Source organism: Chrysemys picta, chromosome 1 (genome assembly GCF_011386835.1).
Source record: "Chrysemys picta bellii isolate R12L10 chromosome 1, ASM1138683v2, whole genome shotgun sequence".
NCBI lineage: Eukaryota > Metazoa > Chordata > Testudines > Emydidae > Chrysemys > Chrysemys picta.
Genome location: NC_088791.1, coordinates 235,652,352 through 235,669,698, shown reverse-complemented (window position 1 = coordinate 235,669,698; position 17,347 = coordinate 235,652,352). Strand labels below are relative to the sequence as shown.

The window sequence follows — 17,347 nt, the reverse complement described above, 5'->3', positions numbered from 1 at the left end:
TAACTATTTGTCACTCATCTCTGGACATCTAATTCTGCCTTTTTTTTTGGGAGAATGATCAGAACTAAATACAGCATTCCGGATGAGTGTGTGCGATTGATTTATATAGTGGCATTATATTGTTTTCCAGCACATACTTTATACATCTTCACGTTTGCTTTTTTGAGTGTCATTAAACATTGCATAGAGATCTGCACTGAGCTCTTGACACCACCACCCAGATATTTTTCTTGCATGGTCACACTTTTTTGGACCCAGCAATATGAGTAGTTCAAGTTATTTCTACCAAAGTACATAACTTGCATTTTCAACAGTGATTTATTTGCTACTATTTACCCATTTATCTAGTCTCATTACATCTTTCTCATATTTGTCTCATTTAACCTCCACAATTGTGAGCCATCTCCAAATTTTGTCACCTCATCAATCATCCTGTTTTCCAGACCTTGAAAGTATATATATTAAAGAACAACAGAACATGGGACTTTGGGAAACCTCACTGCCAATCTTTTGCCTTGTTAAAAACTGACCGTTTGTTTCTACTCTGTCATCTGTGCTAGATGTTCTGTTCTTGCAGCGAGTTGTCCACGAGAGAAAGAGTATGGTGCTAAGGCCATGGTCAATAGCAGTAGCATAAAGCACCACCTCAGAGAATTTTTGGCAACGAGTCAGCAGAAGCTCTAGCAGTAGTTGCCACAACTACTCCCCTGGTTGCTCTTGGAACACTGCTAACTCCTTGGAGGGTTGCTCCTTTCTCTTGGGCTGACTGAAGAGACAGAGGCTGATGTGACTCCCTTCCTGAAGTGATCTGACCAAAAGAAAATGGTCTCTCTCCTTAACAGCAAATGAAACAAAGGTCCCCCACTTTCTTCTATGAATTGGGGCTGCAGCTTTGAGAGACTGGCCTGAGTTGGGTTTATGGTCAGTAGCACAGATGGCTAAGGCAAACTCAGATGGTTGTTTAACAATGGACTTGGTGGGCTTTGTTTGGGGAAGCTGTTGAGCTTTTGGATTTAGTCACTTCAAAATTGCTGTTCAGAATCAAATGTAATAGCAGGTTGCTTACCCTTTTCCTTGGCATTCTAAAATTTGATTGCTATTTCCCCAGCACTGCAGCTGCAGAAGAACCACTGCAGTAATTCAGGATTTCAAATTCCTCAGAAGTAAATTTTGGTTTCAGAGCTAGTTGGGAGCCTCAAATGGACTTCAGCAGTTTTTTCCTCTAGGCACTAATGCTCTGCAGAGGATGGCCAGTCTGTCCAAGCAGCTATGGAGACAGGTCAATACTGGCAGGTTCTGCAGTGGTTGGGGCCTAGCCTGAAGCAGTGACTCACAGGATTGGTCTGCCTCCAGAGTTCCAAGGAAACCATTGCCTAGAATCTATGCACATAGCTGTGAAGAAGTAGAGAAACTAAAAACACCCTGTTAAATATAGAAAGATTAAAGATATAGATTAGACAGAATTCCCTCTCACCACAAAAATGCAGAAAGTGACACTTGCAACAATCACTCTGTCTAGATGTTGGTTCCCTTTCCCCAACCCTGTAAGAAATTAGGGGCCAGGTCTATCTCTCACTATGGTCTTGTATATAGTGCCTAACACAAATAGTCCCCAATCCTGACTGGGGCCTCTTGGTGTTGTAACAATACTATAATACAAACAGGATGGTACACTACAAGTGCAATACATCCCTTTATCCTTTGCTAAAAAGGTTATACCTTCCTTTTAGTTAATTGTTAGTGAATCCCAACTTGCATGTCTGCACAACCTGTTGCAACAGTACCTTAGTAATACTAATTTTGGAAATATAATGGGCAGCTCCACAGTTAAAGGCTTTGGGTTTTTCAGTTAATGTGGGATTTCAGTCTTTGCTAGGGATGAAAGTAAAGTATTGGTCATAACCAAAGTTACACAAGTCACTCGGAGTACAGATGTAATTTTCTGGAAAGCCAGAAGTAAATAGGTTCAACTGTTAAGTGTTCAAAAAAGTATGAAGTGACAATTTTGGGATGTTGTATTTTTTTCAGATCTCTAACTTACAAATGAATTTGTTTTAGCATACATTTTAGCTTTTATAGATGTAGGTCTAAACAAGATCTTTCCACAGGACAGGTATTTTTTCCGTTAACAACCAAGGAATTAACATTATACGTCCTTAGCTTTTTTTTTTTTTTTTTTATTTAGGACATTAAGCCGGCAAATTTCTGTGTTTACTGTAGCGACCTTATCTGTAAGTTAATGATTTGCGTGTGTGGAATATCAACAGGCTCAGCACAAAGCCACACTGTAAGAATTGGCTGGTTTTCTGGAGTTTGGCAATAAATCCTCCTCATCCTAGTACCAAAGAAAGGTACAATTCAAACCCGGACTCTAGAATAGACTCTATTTTGACTGGCTCTGCCTCAACCAAGCTTGAAAACCATGAAACCAAGCTGGCTCTTTCACTGTTCCTTTCCTCCTTTACCTATCGGTTCCCAAACACAGAATTCAGAGGGCAAAAATGAAAGGTGCAATCTTGAGAATCTATTCAACTGAGGAGTCATGTGACTGAGCAGTAAACTGGCAGTACTGAAGCATCTGTTACATTAGCACATAACACTAACTTTTGAAATTTTAAGACAAAAGAAAAAATGTTTCCATAATAACCTAATCCACCCATATATTTTAGCAGGGATGCGATGAATATCCAGTTTGAAATCAATTCTGGACATGAATCCAGCCCTTTTGTAGTATTTGTAAAAATCTTATTCTAAAATGCAACCCAAATACTGAATACTTAAATAGTTATGTAGCAACAGTCATGGCCTGGCTTTTCCCCTCCACACCAAACCTGCAGCTCTCTTCCACTGAGAGCCTTAGGTTCCCTTTCCAGCATTTTACCCACAGTGTTTGAATTCAATGCTTTCTCCTTCCACATATAACCCCATCTTTTTCTCCAGAAATCTCCATCCAATTTCCCGCAATATCTAGCCTACTCCAGTACAGTTCTCTTTCCCTTCCTCCATACAGGCTACCAGTATCCAATCTAATAGTAGTTAGATATTCATAACCACTACTTGCTATCCAACAATTCTGAACATCCTAATAATCAAATCACTAGTTTTTATTACAATATCTGCCTCCAACCCAGAATCCTGTATAACTGTTCACAGATGATTACCTGGAGTTGTAATTTTAGATCTATATACTGGACATGAGAAAGAAATCTACAAGCTTCCAACACCACCATTTTTAGGAATTTTTATTTTAAAGATTCTATAATGCCTTACCTTTAAAGTCATCTCTCGGGCCTTGCATTTCCTTCTTGTTCATTTTTCTGTCAGTACAGGAGTTGTTATGGGCACCTTTGGAATTGTTTTCTAGGTAAGATGAGCTCGTTCCTTTCTTGGAGGGATGAGGATCACAGAGTTTTGCATTAATCTTATAAAGCTCGAGGGCCTTAATGGCTGCTGCATTGTTATCCATACGGCGAAAAGTTGGACAGGAAGCACAAAATTCATTCGTGCAGGCTTCATTTCCACAGCCCTCAGTTAACTGGTGGTAGTAGCGTTCTATTAGATGTTTTGCAGCTGCTCGCTTCCTGTACCAAACATTCAAACAGTAAGCACAAGGATTAGTATGGCTTTCACATACAAAGCTCATTCAAATTATCAAAGCAGAGATTAGTCAGACACTGAAATAAAACACTTCTGAATCAAAGGATACGCATTAGGAGATTTTGAAAATGCAGGATTCTCATTTTGACAAAAAGTATATTTAACGCACAATTTAGTTGCAGGTCATACGTAAACTGGAAGAGAAGTGCTGACATGTTTCTCCAGCACTAAAAATTCTCAGTTCTACATTCAAATGTAATACTTATGTTTACTATGAAAATTCTGCTGGGGGAAACTAACTCACTCAGTTAAAACTGAGGTATAAATTAACTGAAGCTAAGTATCGCGATATTCCAAATCTAGAATTAGTCTTCTGTCACATTACAGGCAACATTTCACTTGGTTAGCTGATCAACACCTTGCGTAAGCACTTGCATGACACTGTCACACAATCTGAAAGTATTGTAAGTTTATGTTTTATTTTATAAAAATGCTAGTGTGACATTAAATCTGTCCAAGCTGAAAAGCACCCCTTGATTAATTTAGGACCCAATCCTGTTAGGTGCTGAGCATCTTCTACTCCCATTGAAACCAGCGAGATATAGATCCTTTAAAAATTACATTTCCATTTTTACAGCATTCCAGGAGCAAAAACGGAACCCTGTCCTATGTTTATTTACTTAATACTCAGGGCAATTACACTGCTGAGAATAAAATAAAAGAGAAGCTCAAGCCTAAAAGACTATTTCCCCTGGCTCAAATAAGGCATTTGAACCCCTGACTAGTCTTTCACCAGATCTTCCCTTCTCTTTTTTTTCTAATTATATTTGGTGGTGCAGTACTTTCTAAAACAGATACTAACCTAGTGCCATGTACTGTTTCAAAGATACAGCTGCCTCCTTCTCCCTGGTTTCTTTTTGAAGTGGCAAGCTGCAAAGAGGAAACTCATCTGAGCCTAGCACTGTCAGTAACAAAAATCCTGTAATTGGGCAATGAATGATACAGATACATCTAGATACAAAGCTGACATAGAAAATATGTTGTCACCACAGCACTGGCTGTGCACCCAGAACAGCTGGAGAACATCACTGCTCTACACTGAAATAAAAACTTGAGTATCTGCTTCCACGGCGTGTCTGCATTTCATCAAAGTGTGAATGAGCAAGGTTCTGTTTTATATTTTACCATTTAATTCTACTTATTCCTTCAAATAGTTCTGTAAGGCATTATAATCCTTTCCTAGAGTTTTACACTTGTGTAACAACAAGATTTAAATAAAACATTATCCATGTGAAAATGAAAAACAATGTTTAGATTCGGGTTACAAACTATACATCTTTAATCTACCTACATATCTATCCATCTATCAAGTCCCGAGTTCAGAATTCTGCCTCACCATGTAATAGCTGATGACAAATACTTAAAACTGAATAAAGAACATTTTATTGCAAATTTTTAGATGTTTTCTTCAACTTTCGTAGAGAAAACATAATATTGAACTCAGGGCTTAACAAGCACTGTACAAGTTAAAGACGACTGATTTTTCAAATATTTCATAACACAAGTGTATTCACAGTTTGTCACCTTGATTTTCTGAATGCCCAATTTGAGCCCAGAATCAAGAGAATATATAAGACATCCCAGATACATCACACAGAGCAAGTAAAAAGAGAGATGTGCCAGGAAAATCAAGTCAAGTATTGCAGATGATAGATAAGCCAGAAGCAGATTAGAAATGTTTAACTACCAGTCCAAAAAAAAAAAAAAAACCCATCAACATTGGAAAACCTGCCACTGATTTGTTTAAATTTTTTTCCACTTTGTATCCATTCACATTACAAAATTAAAGCAACTTTTTACAAACAACTCCTCCCCCACTTTTGCAAATCTTAAATATAAAACTGTAAAAACAGGTCCACAATTTAGATAAATTTATTTGGGAGACCCTAATGTAAAAAGTAGGGGATTTTGATGTTTCAAGTGGATAGATATACATGAAATTAGAACCGATCTTTGTTTCCATAGTGTATGTGGTTCTTTTAAAACTAAACATTAAGGCTGCTTTTAGCTTACCAAGGAAAGTGTAGGCATTGCCTTGATACCTCATTTGTTCGCTTCTCTTGCAATTACTACATTACTTTTACCACCTCCCATTATGGAACATGTACCCAACTGAAGTCCAAACCACTACTTCTTTCATCTCTCATACCCCTCTTTAAGACTATTTTTCCATGATACATACAAGATGATAATTTTTTTTATATAAAACCCTGATGTCCAACAATAGCCACATAATATTATTGCTGTAACATTTAGCCTTCCTTAACCCATTCCCTGCATTGTTATCCTCACTTATTTAATCATGTCTAAATTTAGACCAGAAGATCTCTGGCATAATCTTTGTTTTTTATAAAGTGGCTAGTATTTCTTTGGGTGTTGTACACACCAGTATAAATCCTCCTTATTCTGAGCATTTAGATCCAGCCTATTTAGACTAAAGTGTAGGTTAGCATCTTATATATTTAAATGTAGAGGAAAGGATCAATTAAGAACATAAGAATGGCCATACTGGGTCACAACAATGGTCCATGTAGCCCAGTATCTTGTCTTCCGACAATGGCCAATGTCAAATGCTTCAGAGCGAATGAACAGAACAGGGGAATTATTGAGTGATCCATCTCCTGTTGTCCAGGCCCAGCTTCTGGCAACTAGAGGTTTAGAGGCCTAAGAGCATGAGGTTGTGTCCCTGACCCTCTAGGCTAATAGTCATTGATTGACCTATCCCTCCATGAACTTGTCTAACTCTTTTTCTGAAGCCAGTTATACTTTTGGCCTTCACAACATGCCATGGCAGTGAGTTCCACAAACTGACTGTGTGTCGTATAAAGTAGTACTTCCTGTACTGTTTCAAATCTGTTGCCTTTTAATTTCATAGGGTGACCCTGGTTCTTATGTTATGTGAAGGGGTAAATAAAACTCCCTATTCATTTTCTCTACTTCATTCATGATTTATAGACCTCTATCATATCCCCTCTTACTCATCTCTTTTCTAAGCTAAGGAGTCCTAGTCTCACTCCTCATAGGGCAGCTGTTCCAGATCCCTAGTCATTTTTGTTGCCCTTCTCTGTATCTTTTCCAATTCTAATATAACTTTTTTGAGATGGGGCAACCAGAACTGCACGTAGTATTCAAGAAGTGGGTATATTCAAGGTTGATCATTTATATACTACAGAAGCCACTCTTCATTAGAAGGTAAACTAGGACTTCTTCAAAACCACAGTTAAACCCTTCCACTTTCGCACTTATGAAACCACGGCACCTTTCAGTGATCACAAGGTGTACTATTTATATATCTAGAGTTATTTTAGTATGGCAAATTATTCTATTTTTATCACATCATATTTGAGATGACTGCTATATTGGTAGACAAAAAGGGCCGAGGTCTGCCACTATCTATAATAGGAATCTTAATCTAAGGCAGTGGTATTCCCCCTGGGATCCTACATCTAAGATTTCCAAAGGGATATGCACCTCCACTTGAAATTTTTTTAGGGGTTTGCAAATGAAAATAAAAGTTTAAAATCACTGCTGTTAGGGACAGTTGGCCTTTGCTTCTATATTCATCCTGATGAAAAAGAGAAAAGCGTAACAGAATATAATGCATCATGCATGAATATTAGCACAATGTTTCTGCAGAATATCATCCACACAATTTTAATGTTAGGCTTCAGAATCAATGTAAAAATTGATTCTATCAAAACAGGACAGGCATGCATTTCCGCATAAAGATCAATCGGGGTGAAATGTGACTATTTAAAAAAAGGGACACCTATATCACAAGAGAACTTATAACTAAAGTGCTCAACTAAAGAAAAGCCAGAGATTATTCTGTGCATCTCTATCTCAACTATGACCGAGGTCAAAAGCCACTCCAGAAGCTAGGTTCACCTGTCTAACTGCTGATTGCGTCTCTTGGGTTACTACCAGCTTATAACACCCAGGGGATTGTTCCATTTACTATGCTAACTTTCTTTATTCAGAAACATTTTTGTTTTGTCACCTACCCAAAGCCTTGTGTACCCTATGGAAAACTAGACCTAAATTCTGTGGCACTATCCTGCAGCAGACTGAAGATTCTGCAACAGTTTCAGTTACATTAACACTGAGGTTTTTATTGAATTCCCTATGGAAATGAATCATTCAATCACTACAGTAGCTGCAGAATTATGTAATCTATTTCATTTAACGTTTGATGTTGCCCCGTAATTTTTTATTTTCAATGTGCTGAAAATTTAGTATTAAAATGTATAACTGAATATATACAGAATTTGTTATGGGGAAGCTGGAAATTTTGGCAATTTGAGCACATGTGGAACACAATAGGCAGTTTGCATTTGTGAGATAAGAACATTAATTGAAGGTCAAAATGATGATGGAGAAAGGATAGTTTTGTGGTTAAGGCACTGGGCTGGGACTCAAGAGACCACGGTTCAATTCCTGGCTTGTAGGGATATTAAACAAGGTACTAACAGTGATTCCCCCAAGTGACAGTGACCCCCTCCATAATTTGTCCCCCACACTTTAAAATCCAACAGTTTCACCAAGTAAACTTGTAAGCTACTGTCTGTAGAAATCATTGATTGTATCTGTCCTGTGAAAGATACTTTATTACTATGTAAAACTTACAAACAAGTTAATTGACTTTGTTCTTGAAGTGAACCCTACATTACCACCCGATACAAGGTAAACAAACGCTATAAGCCGTTAAGTGACTTTCACTTCATTGTAACAGCAACGGCTCCTAGGAACAGACCCCCATCTTCTGTGATTAAAGGGCCGGGAGTCTCAAATGAATTGGCACACACCCCGAAAGTGGTGGAGACAGTAAATTAAGATATGGTTAAGATACGGAATGTATGTTGATGAATGCTTAATGTACATGAATGGTTAGGGAGGTGTCAGCCTAGAAAGGGAGTATCCATCGGCCGAAGTATGTGTCAAGTAGATCACCAGAAAACCCCCGGAGGGTAAACTGGGATCCACCCCATCACCTGGAAGGATGAGAAACACAAACTTTGGACAGTGTGGAGCCACTAGGAATGTGCCATCTGCTGATTGAGTCAGCAACAGCAGGATGAAACAGCTCCCATAGACTAACATAGGAATTAATTCCTATAAGAATGGACTCTAAAGACTGAGAACTTGGAGTCTCTGGTTCTGCTGCCAGCCTCCAGGAGCATCAGGTGCACCTGACACAGACTCGGCTCCATCCTCATGACCAAGATACCTGGCCAGTAACTTGGCATGAGCAACTTCTAGGCTGGTAACTATAACACCTACACAGAACTTGAATGAATGATTGTGTGAATGAATCTATCTATCTATGCGCGCGCGTGTGTGTATGTATGTATGTATAAGGAATAAGTAGTGATCGGAATAAGTGGTCAAACAACGTTGTTTACTTTTATCTTTTGCTTTATTATATTTACAATAAATGTGGCATCTTTGCCTTATCCCTCTTAATAACATCCTGCTGGTTTTTATTCTATTGGTATAACAGGCTCTCCTACCACACTTCCAGAGTGACCTTGGGCAAGTAGTCTAGGCCAAGGTTTTAAAGAACTGGTGCCTAAAGTGAAGCTCTTAAGTGGGCCTGATCTTCAAGAGTTCTGAGAACCTAGCAGCTGTTTAACTATATCAGGCCTACTATAGGTAATTCAGTGAATTAAAGTACACTAGTGCAAACCGCTAATACAGAGACAGTGCAAAGATGCAGGCCAGGTTTTACACTGATGAGTATTGCAATCCTATAACTAAACTGGTGCAACTAAAAAGAAGGTTACTGACCTGTAACTGAAGGTTCTTCCAGATGTGCGGTCTCTATCTGTACTCCACATGCAAGTGTGCATGCATGCCAGGCGCCTAAGTCCGGAAGTGTTTCTTAGCAGTGTTCATTGACCTGTACGTACATGGTGCGTCCCCTTGTGCTCCCAGCCAAAGTTATAATATGTAGTGTGTGTCGACACCTTTCCAGTCTCCACCTTACTAGTCTGGAATCCAGTCCAAAGCAGAGGGGATGGAGGGCAGGTAGTGGAATACAGATGGGGACCACACATCTTAAAGAATCTCCAGTTACAGATAAGTAACCTCCTCTTCTTCATCAAGTGATGGTCCCTATGTGTATTCCACATGGGGGTGACTTGTGAGCAGTGTGCTGGTGCGTGCGAGCGAGAATGTCAGTGGAAGCATGGTACGTAGTACGGCCTGGCCCACTGCTACGTCCCCAGCTGCTGCTTCTGTGAAGTAGTGCATCATAAACATGTGGACAGAGCGCCAGGTGCCTACATGACAGATGTCTTGCCAGGACACATCTGCAATGAGGCCAAAGTGGCGGCTCGCGCTCACAAAGTGAGCTGTGACTATTAGGTGGGGGTACGCTGGATTGTTTGTAACATACACGGATGCACCCGGAGACCCATTTGGAGATTTGTTGGGAGGAGAGGGTTTGACCCTTGGTTTGGCAATGGCCACAAACAGCTTTGATGACATGTGAAAGGATTGAGTCCTGGGAAGGTAGAAAGCCAGTGCATGGCAGACATCGAGGGAGTGCAGAACCATCAGTGGGGGAGGCGTGCGGTTTGGGGCAGAAGACAGGTAGGTGGATGCACTGGCTTAGGTGGAATTCTGACACTACCTTTGGGAAGAACTTAGGGTGGAGATGTAGGAACACCTTGTCCTAGTGAAATAGAGCGTTGGAGGTGAGGGGTGTCTGTCATTACGGCTGCTAGCTCACTGACCTGGCTGAGGTTAGGGCTACCAGGAATGTCGCTTTCATCAAGAGGTGGGAGAGGGAGCATGTTGCCAATGGTTCAAAGGGTGGCTTTGTGAGGGCAGAGAGGATGAGATTAAAGTCCCACGGGGGTATGGGCTTCAGTACTGGTGGAAAAGTGTTCAGTAAATGCTTCATGAAGCAGACCGTGGTGGTGGAGTGCGTAAACACAGACATGCCATGCAGAGGGGAGGAGAAAGGCACTGATTGCTGCCAGGTACACCCATATAGAGTTGAGGGCTAGGCTTGATGTTTTGAGAGCAAGAAGGTAGCGTAGGACGAATGGTACAGATACTGTGCTCAGTGAGTGAGGGTGATAGTGCACCTATGCCGTGATTCGTTTCCATTTAGCTCGGTAGCATGCCCTGGTGGATTCTCTCCTGCTCGGAGAAATGATTTGCTGCACTGCGGTGGAGCATGCCCGGTTTACCCTCTACCCCCATCCAAATACCAGGCTGTGAGGTGAAGAGTGCCCAAACTGGGATGTTTGATTCTCCCCTGATCTTGTGAGATCGATTTGGGAGCATGTGAAAGCGGAGCAGTATGCAGGTGGTCCATGAACCAGAACTGACTGAGCCAGAATGGGGCTACGAGTATCACAGTGACTCTGTCCCAGCGAATCTTGCGTTGTACTTGCAGCAGAAGAGGAATGGGAGGAAAGGCATAGCGGAGGTGTTCTATACACAGGAGGAGGAGAGCGCCGCCCCACGAATCTTCCCCATTTCTCCTCTGCAACAATAGAGGGCCAACTTCCGGCTCTCATGAGTGGCAAAGAGATCCCATTGAGGAGTGCCCCGGTTCGGGAAGAGGTACCGTAGTATGGTGTCATATAGCTCCCACTTGTGATTTAAGTGGAAAGTCCTGCTGAGCTTGTTGGCCAGGGATTCTGGATGCCTGGGAAGTATGTGGCTTGAAGCATTATGTGGTTTTTGATGCGCCAGTTTCAAAGGCGGACGGGCTCAGGGCAACACTGCTTGTTGATGTATACCGCTGCAACGATGTCCTCAGAGAGCAGCTGAACATGGAGGGATTGAATGAGCAAGAAAAAGACCTGACAAGCTAAGAGGACTGCCTGGAGCTCTAACACATTTATGTGCATCCTAGCCTCCCGCAGCTTCCATACTCCCAGGGCCGTGTGGTGGTCCAGGTGGGCTCCCTAACCTGTGAGGGAGGCGTCTGTTGTGATGGTGATATGTGGTGTTGGAGATGTGAAGGGGGTGCTGATCATGACCTTGGAAAGATCGGCCCATCACGTGAGGGAAACTAGAAAACTCCAGGGAATGATGACCCTAATCTGCATATTGTCCATGCTGGGTCTGTAGACGGAGAGGAGCCATGCCTGGAGGCAACGCACGTGGAGACGTGAGTGTTGTGTCACATAGGTGCAGGCGGCTATATGGCCAAGGAGAGAAAGAAAGTGCTGGAATGTGGCGTGGGGTCTCTGACATAGGTCTGCAAGATGGACGTCAGTGTTGCAAAGTGTTCCGCCGTGAGGAAGCCTCTCGCCTCTATGGAGTCAAGACGCACCCTTATAAAGTATATTGTCTGTGTAGGTATCAATACTGGCTTTTCCTCATTGACACAAATACCTAGCAATGACAATAGCATGAGAAGGTTGATGATCACGGAGGTTATTTCCTGGTGAAAAAGCGCCACGAGGAGCCAGTCATCGAGGTAGGGGCATACCAAGTAGCTGAGATGGTACATTTGGGCTGCTGCCACAGTGAAGACCTTCGTGAACACCCATGGAGCTGTCGCTGTACCGAATGGACGGATCAGAAACTGGTAGTGTTGGTGTCATACCCAAAAACTGAGACACTTATGGTGGGCTGGGAGAATATCCACATGTAAAAGTGTGCTTCATGCTGACAGCTGCAAACCAGGCTCCCTGTGAGAAGGAGGGAAAATAAACTGATGCCAGCGTTACCATACAGAATTTGGACTTTCTTTCCGATAAAAGTGTCCAGCACCCAAAGGTCTAGAATGGGGCAGCATCCTCTACCCTTCTTCATGATAAGGCAGTATGGTGAGTAGAAGCCTCTGCCCTTGCATTGAGGTAGGACAAATCTCTGGCCCCCTTGAGGAGCAGAGTGTCTGCTTCTTGTTGGAGAATGCATTGATGGGGTGGGTCCCCAGGGGAAGTCCGGGGGGAGAGTTGCTTAGGTGGGAATGATATGAATTCTATGGAGTATCCGTGGCGGATGATCTCCAGTACACAACTGTCTATGGTGATCTTGCCCCAATTGTAGGTGAATAAAGCAAGATGGCTCCCAAAGACGATATAGGGTGCCGTGGGGCCATCAGGAAAAGGTTTATGAGTCTCGACCTGAATGTCAAAACTGAGGTTTTGGCTGCTACTGGGAAAAGGGTTGAAGAGGTGGTTGTGGTGCAGTGGGGAAGTGTGGCCATTGAGAGTGGTGCTGCCTACATGGCGCCTCCTACGGGTGTTGGTAGTAGGCTGGGTAGGAGTGTGTGGTTGTGGTTCAGAATGGTTGTCTCCGTTGCCTGCATCTTGGGGCAGGAGTGGATATGCCAAGAGAAAGTAGCATGGCCCTGGAGTCCTTCAGCGAATGAAAGGATTTGTTCGTCTTCTGTGGAATAACTTGTGCTCGTCAAAAGGGAAGCCCTCAATTGTATTTTGGGCCTCACTGGGGAATCCGGATGATTGGCGCCACGAGTCCCAGCACATAACTATCCTTGTTGCTAGAGGGTGAGAGGACGTCAGCCAGGTCCACACTGGCCTGCCCACCTTGGCCACCAGTCACCCCTCGTCCACCAATGCCGGGAATTGCTGCTGTTAGTCCAGTGGCATCTTGTCCTTGAATGCTGCTAGCCTGTTGTAGTTATTAAAATCATACTTGGCTAGCAGAGCCTAGTAGTTTGCAATCCAGAACTGTAGTCCTGCCAAGGAATACACTTTTCGGCCTAGCACGTCCATCCTCTTTGCTGCCTTGCCCGGAGGAGTAGACTTCTGTGGGTTCTGGTGTGCCTGCTCTGCTGCTGCATTGACAATAAAAGAGCTGGGGAGGTGGGAATGTAAAGAGAAAATCTGCCCCATAAGCAGGCACGAAACACTTCCTCTCCGCCCTCTTCGGTGTCGGGGCACAGGAGGCAGGAGTGTTCCATACTGCCTGCATCAGTTGAAGAATGGCCTCAGTAACAGGTAGAGCCACCCGAGGTTTTGAGAATGTCCAGGAGCTGATGTTGTGGGTCCTGCTCTTCCACCAGAATCCCCAGGTCTGCCGCTATCCTTTGGAGCAAGTCCTGGTACTGGTGATGGTCATGCGGAGAGAATGGGAGAGGAATAAGCGCCTTGCCCAGCAATGAAGCAACAGCAGTGGAGACTGGTGGAGCTGATGGTACCGGTTAGATGTCCGCCTCTTCCTCATAGGCTGGCGGTGCCGCTGGGTGAACAGGAGACAGTTAATAAGCCGCCTGCAATGGTGCCTAGCATCTGCGATAGGGATCCCAGGGTGCCCAGTCTGGCCAAGAAGGGTCCTTAGGATGTGGTGGGCCCTGCAAGTAGCAGTACCAGGGCTCTGCTGCTGGATCATATGCTAGGGGGCAGGGCAGTCTGAGCCACAAGTTCAGAATTCAGTGGGACATTGGCAAAAACGAGGGTCTGGCTCCAAGAACTCCTCAGATTCTGAAGATGGATCCAGCAATAGAGGAAGACCACTGGTACCGGAGGGTTGCGATGCTGCAATGGGCTGGGCTTCTCTGGCAGCAGTAGGAGAGGTTAGTCTGCTGGGGTGGAGATGACACTGGTGAGTGGAGGGGGTGGGGGGTCCAGAGAAGAGTGGTTATGGAAGGATCCGCTCCTCCATTGAGAAGAAAAGCTCAGAGTGTCGAGTCTGTGGTGTGCCTCTGGAAATGACAAAGTGCCCAGGTAGCATCCCTGGGGCCGGCCTATCCAGGAGGCACAGGGATAACGGTGGGATGGGCGACATCCTTGCCTACCAGAGCAGTTATCGGTACTGTCGGATCCCATTTGCATCTGGCCTTACCCTCCACACCGGGAGGCTTGGGCACTGGTCCGGTCAGAACCATGCGCAACATCTCACTTGGGAAGGAAATGCTGTGCTTAGGAACAGTCTGCATTGGGAATCTGCTCTTATGCCTGTGAGAGTAGGGTTTTTTTTTTACTCTTCTGTTGGGACTTGTCCTTTTTCTTTGGTACCAATGGATCCAGGACATAGGACATGCTCACAGGGACGCTCACCACTGGAGACGGACGCTGTATTATTAGTGGTTCTGGTCTCATGGTTTCCTCCATCAAGTACTTACGGAGGCAAAGCTCTCGAGCGTCCTTGGTTTGGGGTGGGAAGAACTTGCAGATGGAGCAGCGAGCCGCAATGTGTGCCTTGTCAAGGCAGTAAAGGCATCCCTGGTGCTCATAGCTCAGAGAGTGAGCACGGGCAGGAGAAAAATTTTAAATCCTGGAATCCAGAGCATAGTCCCCATGGATGGGGATATTCCCTGAAGAGGGGAAGGAACTACAACTTACTTACTATCTATCTCTAAAATAACAAAATACAACTATCTAAAATTATGTTCACTGAACAAAGAGTGGTCATTCTCAGAGCAAAACTAAGAGCATGAAGAAACCAGGGTTCCCACTCAGTGGTAAGAGGGAACTGGAGTGGTGTTGACCCGCACTACCTATTATACCCTTGGCTGGGAGCAGGAAGGAACGCACCGCACACATGCAGGTCAATGGACACTGCTAAGATGTGTGAATACATATAGGGACCATCACTCACAGGGTTATTGCAAGTATAATGACAAAATCTGATAACGATGGAGGGGCAATATAAATACGTATTTGGTGAGAGCAGCAACGAAATTATTAATGCTGACACTAAGGACTGATCCACACTATTTTTGTACCAATTTAAACATACTTCTATTTTTCTATTTCTATTTTAACTACTTTTCTGTATCTAAACCCATATAGTTAAAATTGTGCAAAAAGTGTGTGGAAGGGACATAAACTAAACAGGGAAAGAGGCTCTCTTATTCCAGAAAATGTGTCCACACGAGAAATTATACCAGTGCAACTAGAGTGGTACAAGAATACCAGTAAATTTCCGCATATAGACAAGCCCTAAGTCGAGCAGGACAGTAGAAATCCTATATAGACTCCGCTGAGTTTAAAAGTGTTGTATATTAATATCTACAACTGTACACTGTTTGAATGAAACAGAATATCTCATAGGCAGAGTACTCCTGGCACGTCTAGTTTCTTCCAGGAGAGAGAGGTGGGTGTGAGAGAATTTCCCCCAAATCAGATATAATTTTGCTTTTAGAGACACCTCTACCCCAATATAACGTGACCCGATATAACAGGAATATGATATCATGCGGTAAAGCAGTGCTCCGCGGGGGCAGGGCTGCGCACTCCGGCAGATCAAAGCAAGTTCGCTATAACGCGGTTTCACCTATAACGCAGTAGGATTTTTTTGGCTCCCGAGGACAGCGTTATATCGAGATAGAGGTGTATTACAAAGAAATATCTGAAATTCTGGTTTTTATTTTAAATAAACTTTAACTTACACTGACTGTTTTTGTAGACTAATGGAAAATGCTTACAGACATCCCTTTATAAATATGCCATAATTCAATTACAAATAACCAAAAGTTCAGAGGTTTTTCAATTTTTATTAAGAAGTAGCCTCACAAGTTTCTAACTGTCTGTTCAGTAGTATAATTTGGGTTGCAAGATCATAGTATACAGCATGTCCAAGGCTCATATGCAAATTGTGGAATAGATTATGGGGGATTATTTGTTTTATTGAACAATTCAAGAACAGTTTCTCCATAATAAAAAGAGTATATACTTTAAATACATGATAGCACATGAATCTGCATTTCTCAAATAACTCAACACATGCACAGAAATGGTGAATAAGCTAAACATGTAAGCAGAACACATACGTAACTAGGCAACCAAGCAAATGAGAGATGCATAAACATTTTACCAGCTTTAGAAGAAATTTAAAACCATATCTCTGTCTACTGCTTTGTTTGAATAAGGAATTCCCAAGTTCTGTTATCTGGTGTTAGCCTAGGTTATTAACTTGTGCAAAAAAAACAACCTTTAAGTGTTCAATTTACATAACCACACATTTTTGAATGATGCATAATAAGATTTTGTAGTAACTTAGCACAGTAACAGTATAGAGTATAGTCGGTATTTTTAAAAAAAGGATTACACATTATGAGCATGCTAACTTTTATACTTTTCTGCACAGAGCAGCATCACTATTTAATGCCTTTAGAAAAACATATACATTAATGTTCACTGAAGTTTACGATCTCCTATACTAATTAATTCAGTAGGAATTCAAAGTACCAAGGCAGCATTATCAATATCTAATTCCTTTCTTTAACAAGCACAATGAAAAAAAATCAGCATTAGATTATTATGTCAACAGGCATCACATGGAAATTATGGAAGTAAAAGGAAAATAGTGCCCATTTTTTATATAGAAAATGGAAGAAAAATCATTTAAAATGTTGATGTTTTAATTTATGAATTACTGTTTCGTTTATTTTTTATATAATAAAGGGCAAATAGGAGAGCTTGTAAGACAAAACTTTAAATCACTGATACAGCTGCAGTATTTTTATAATGTACTTCTGGAAACAACTGTACCTGAAATGAACAACTAGCAGCTAACACTGAAATTTATGTGGAAGTTTGGGAGCAGGCATTTAGGGGGATTTTTGTCCTCTTTTCCCCCCCTAGAAGTAGGGACTACAAAGTTAAGACAATGATAACTGCTAAGGCAGCACACTAGAAGTGTCCCAAGGAGGAGAGGAGACAAAGAAGATGGTCAGCTGTGGTAGCTGTGGTATGTACATCTGATGGAAGCTACTTATGCATAAAACTGTTACCTGATAGAGCCTTCATGGCAG

At 42.4% G+C, this 17,347-nt stretch overlaps 1 protein-coding gene across 5 annotated transcripts in view; it reads right to left on the bottom strand.

The window, feature by feature from the left end:
• UBE3A (ubiquitin protein ligase E3A) overlaps nucleotides 1-17,347 on the bottom strand; it is a 92,953-nt gene that overhangs the window by 31,243 nt on the left and 44,363 nt on the right. For all 5 annotated transcript variants that reach the window (XM_005283197.5, XM_042840823.2, XM_005283198.5 and 2 more), the window contains one exon: nucleotides 3,271-3,581. In XM_005283197.5, coding sequence (XP_005283254.1) covers nucleotides 3,271-3,581 — 311 coding nt within the window. The remainder of the gene's footprint in view (nucleotides 1-3,270; nucleotides 3,582-17,347) is intronic.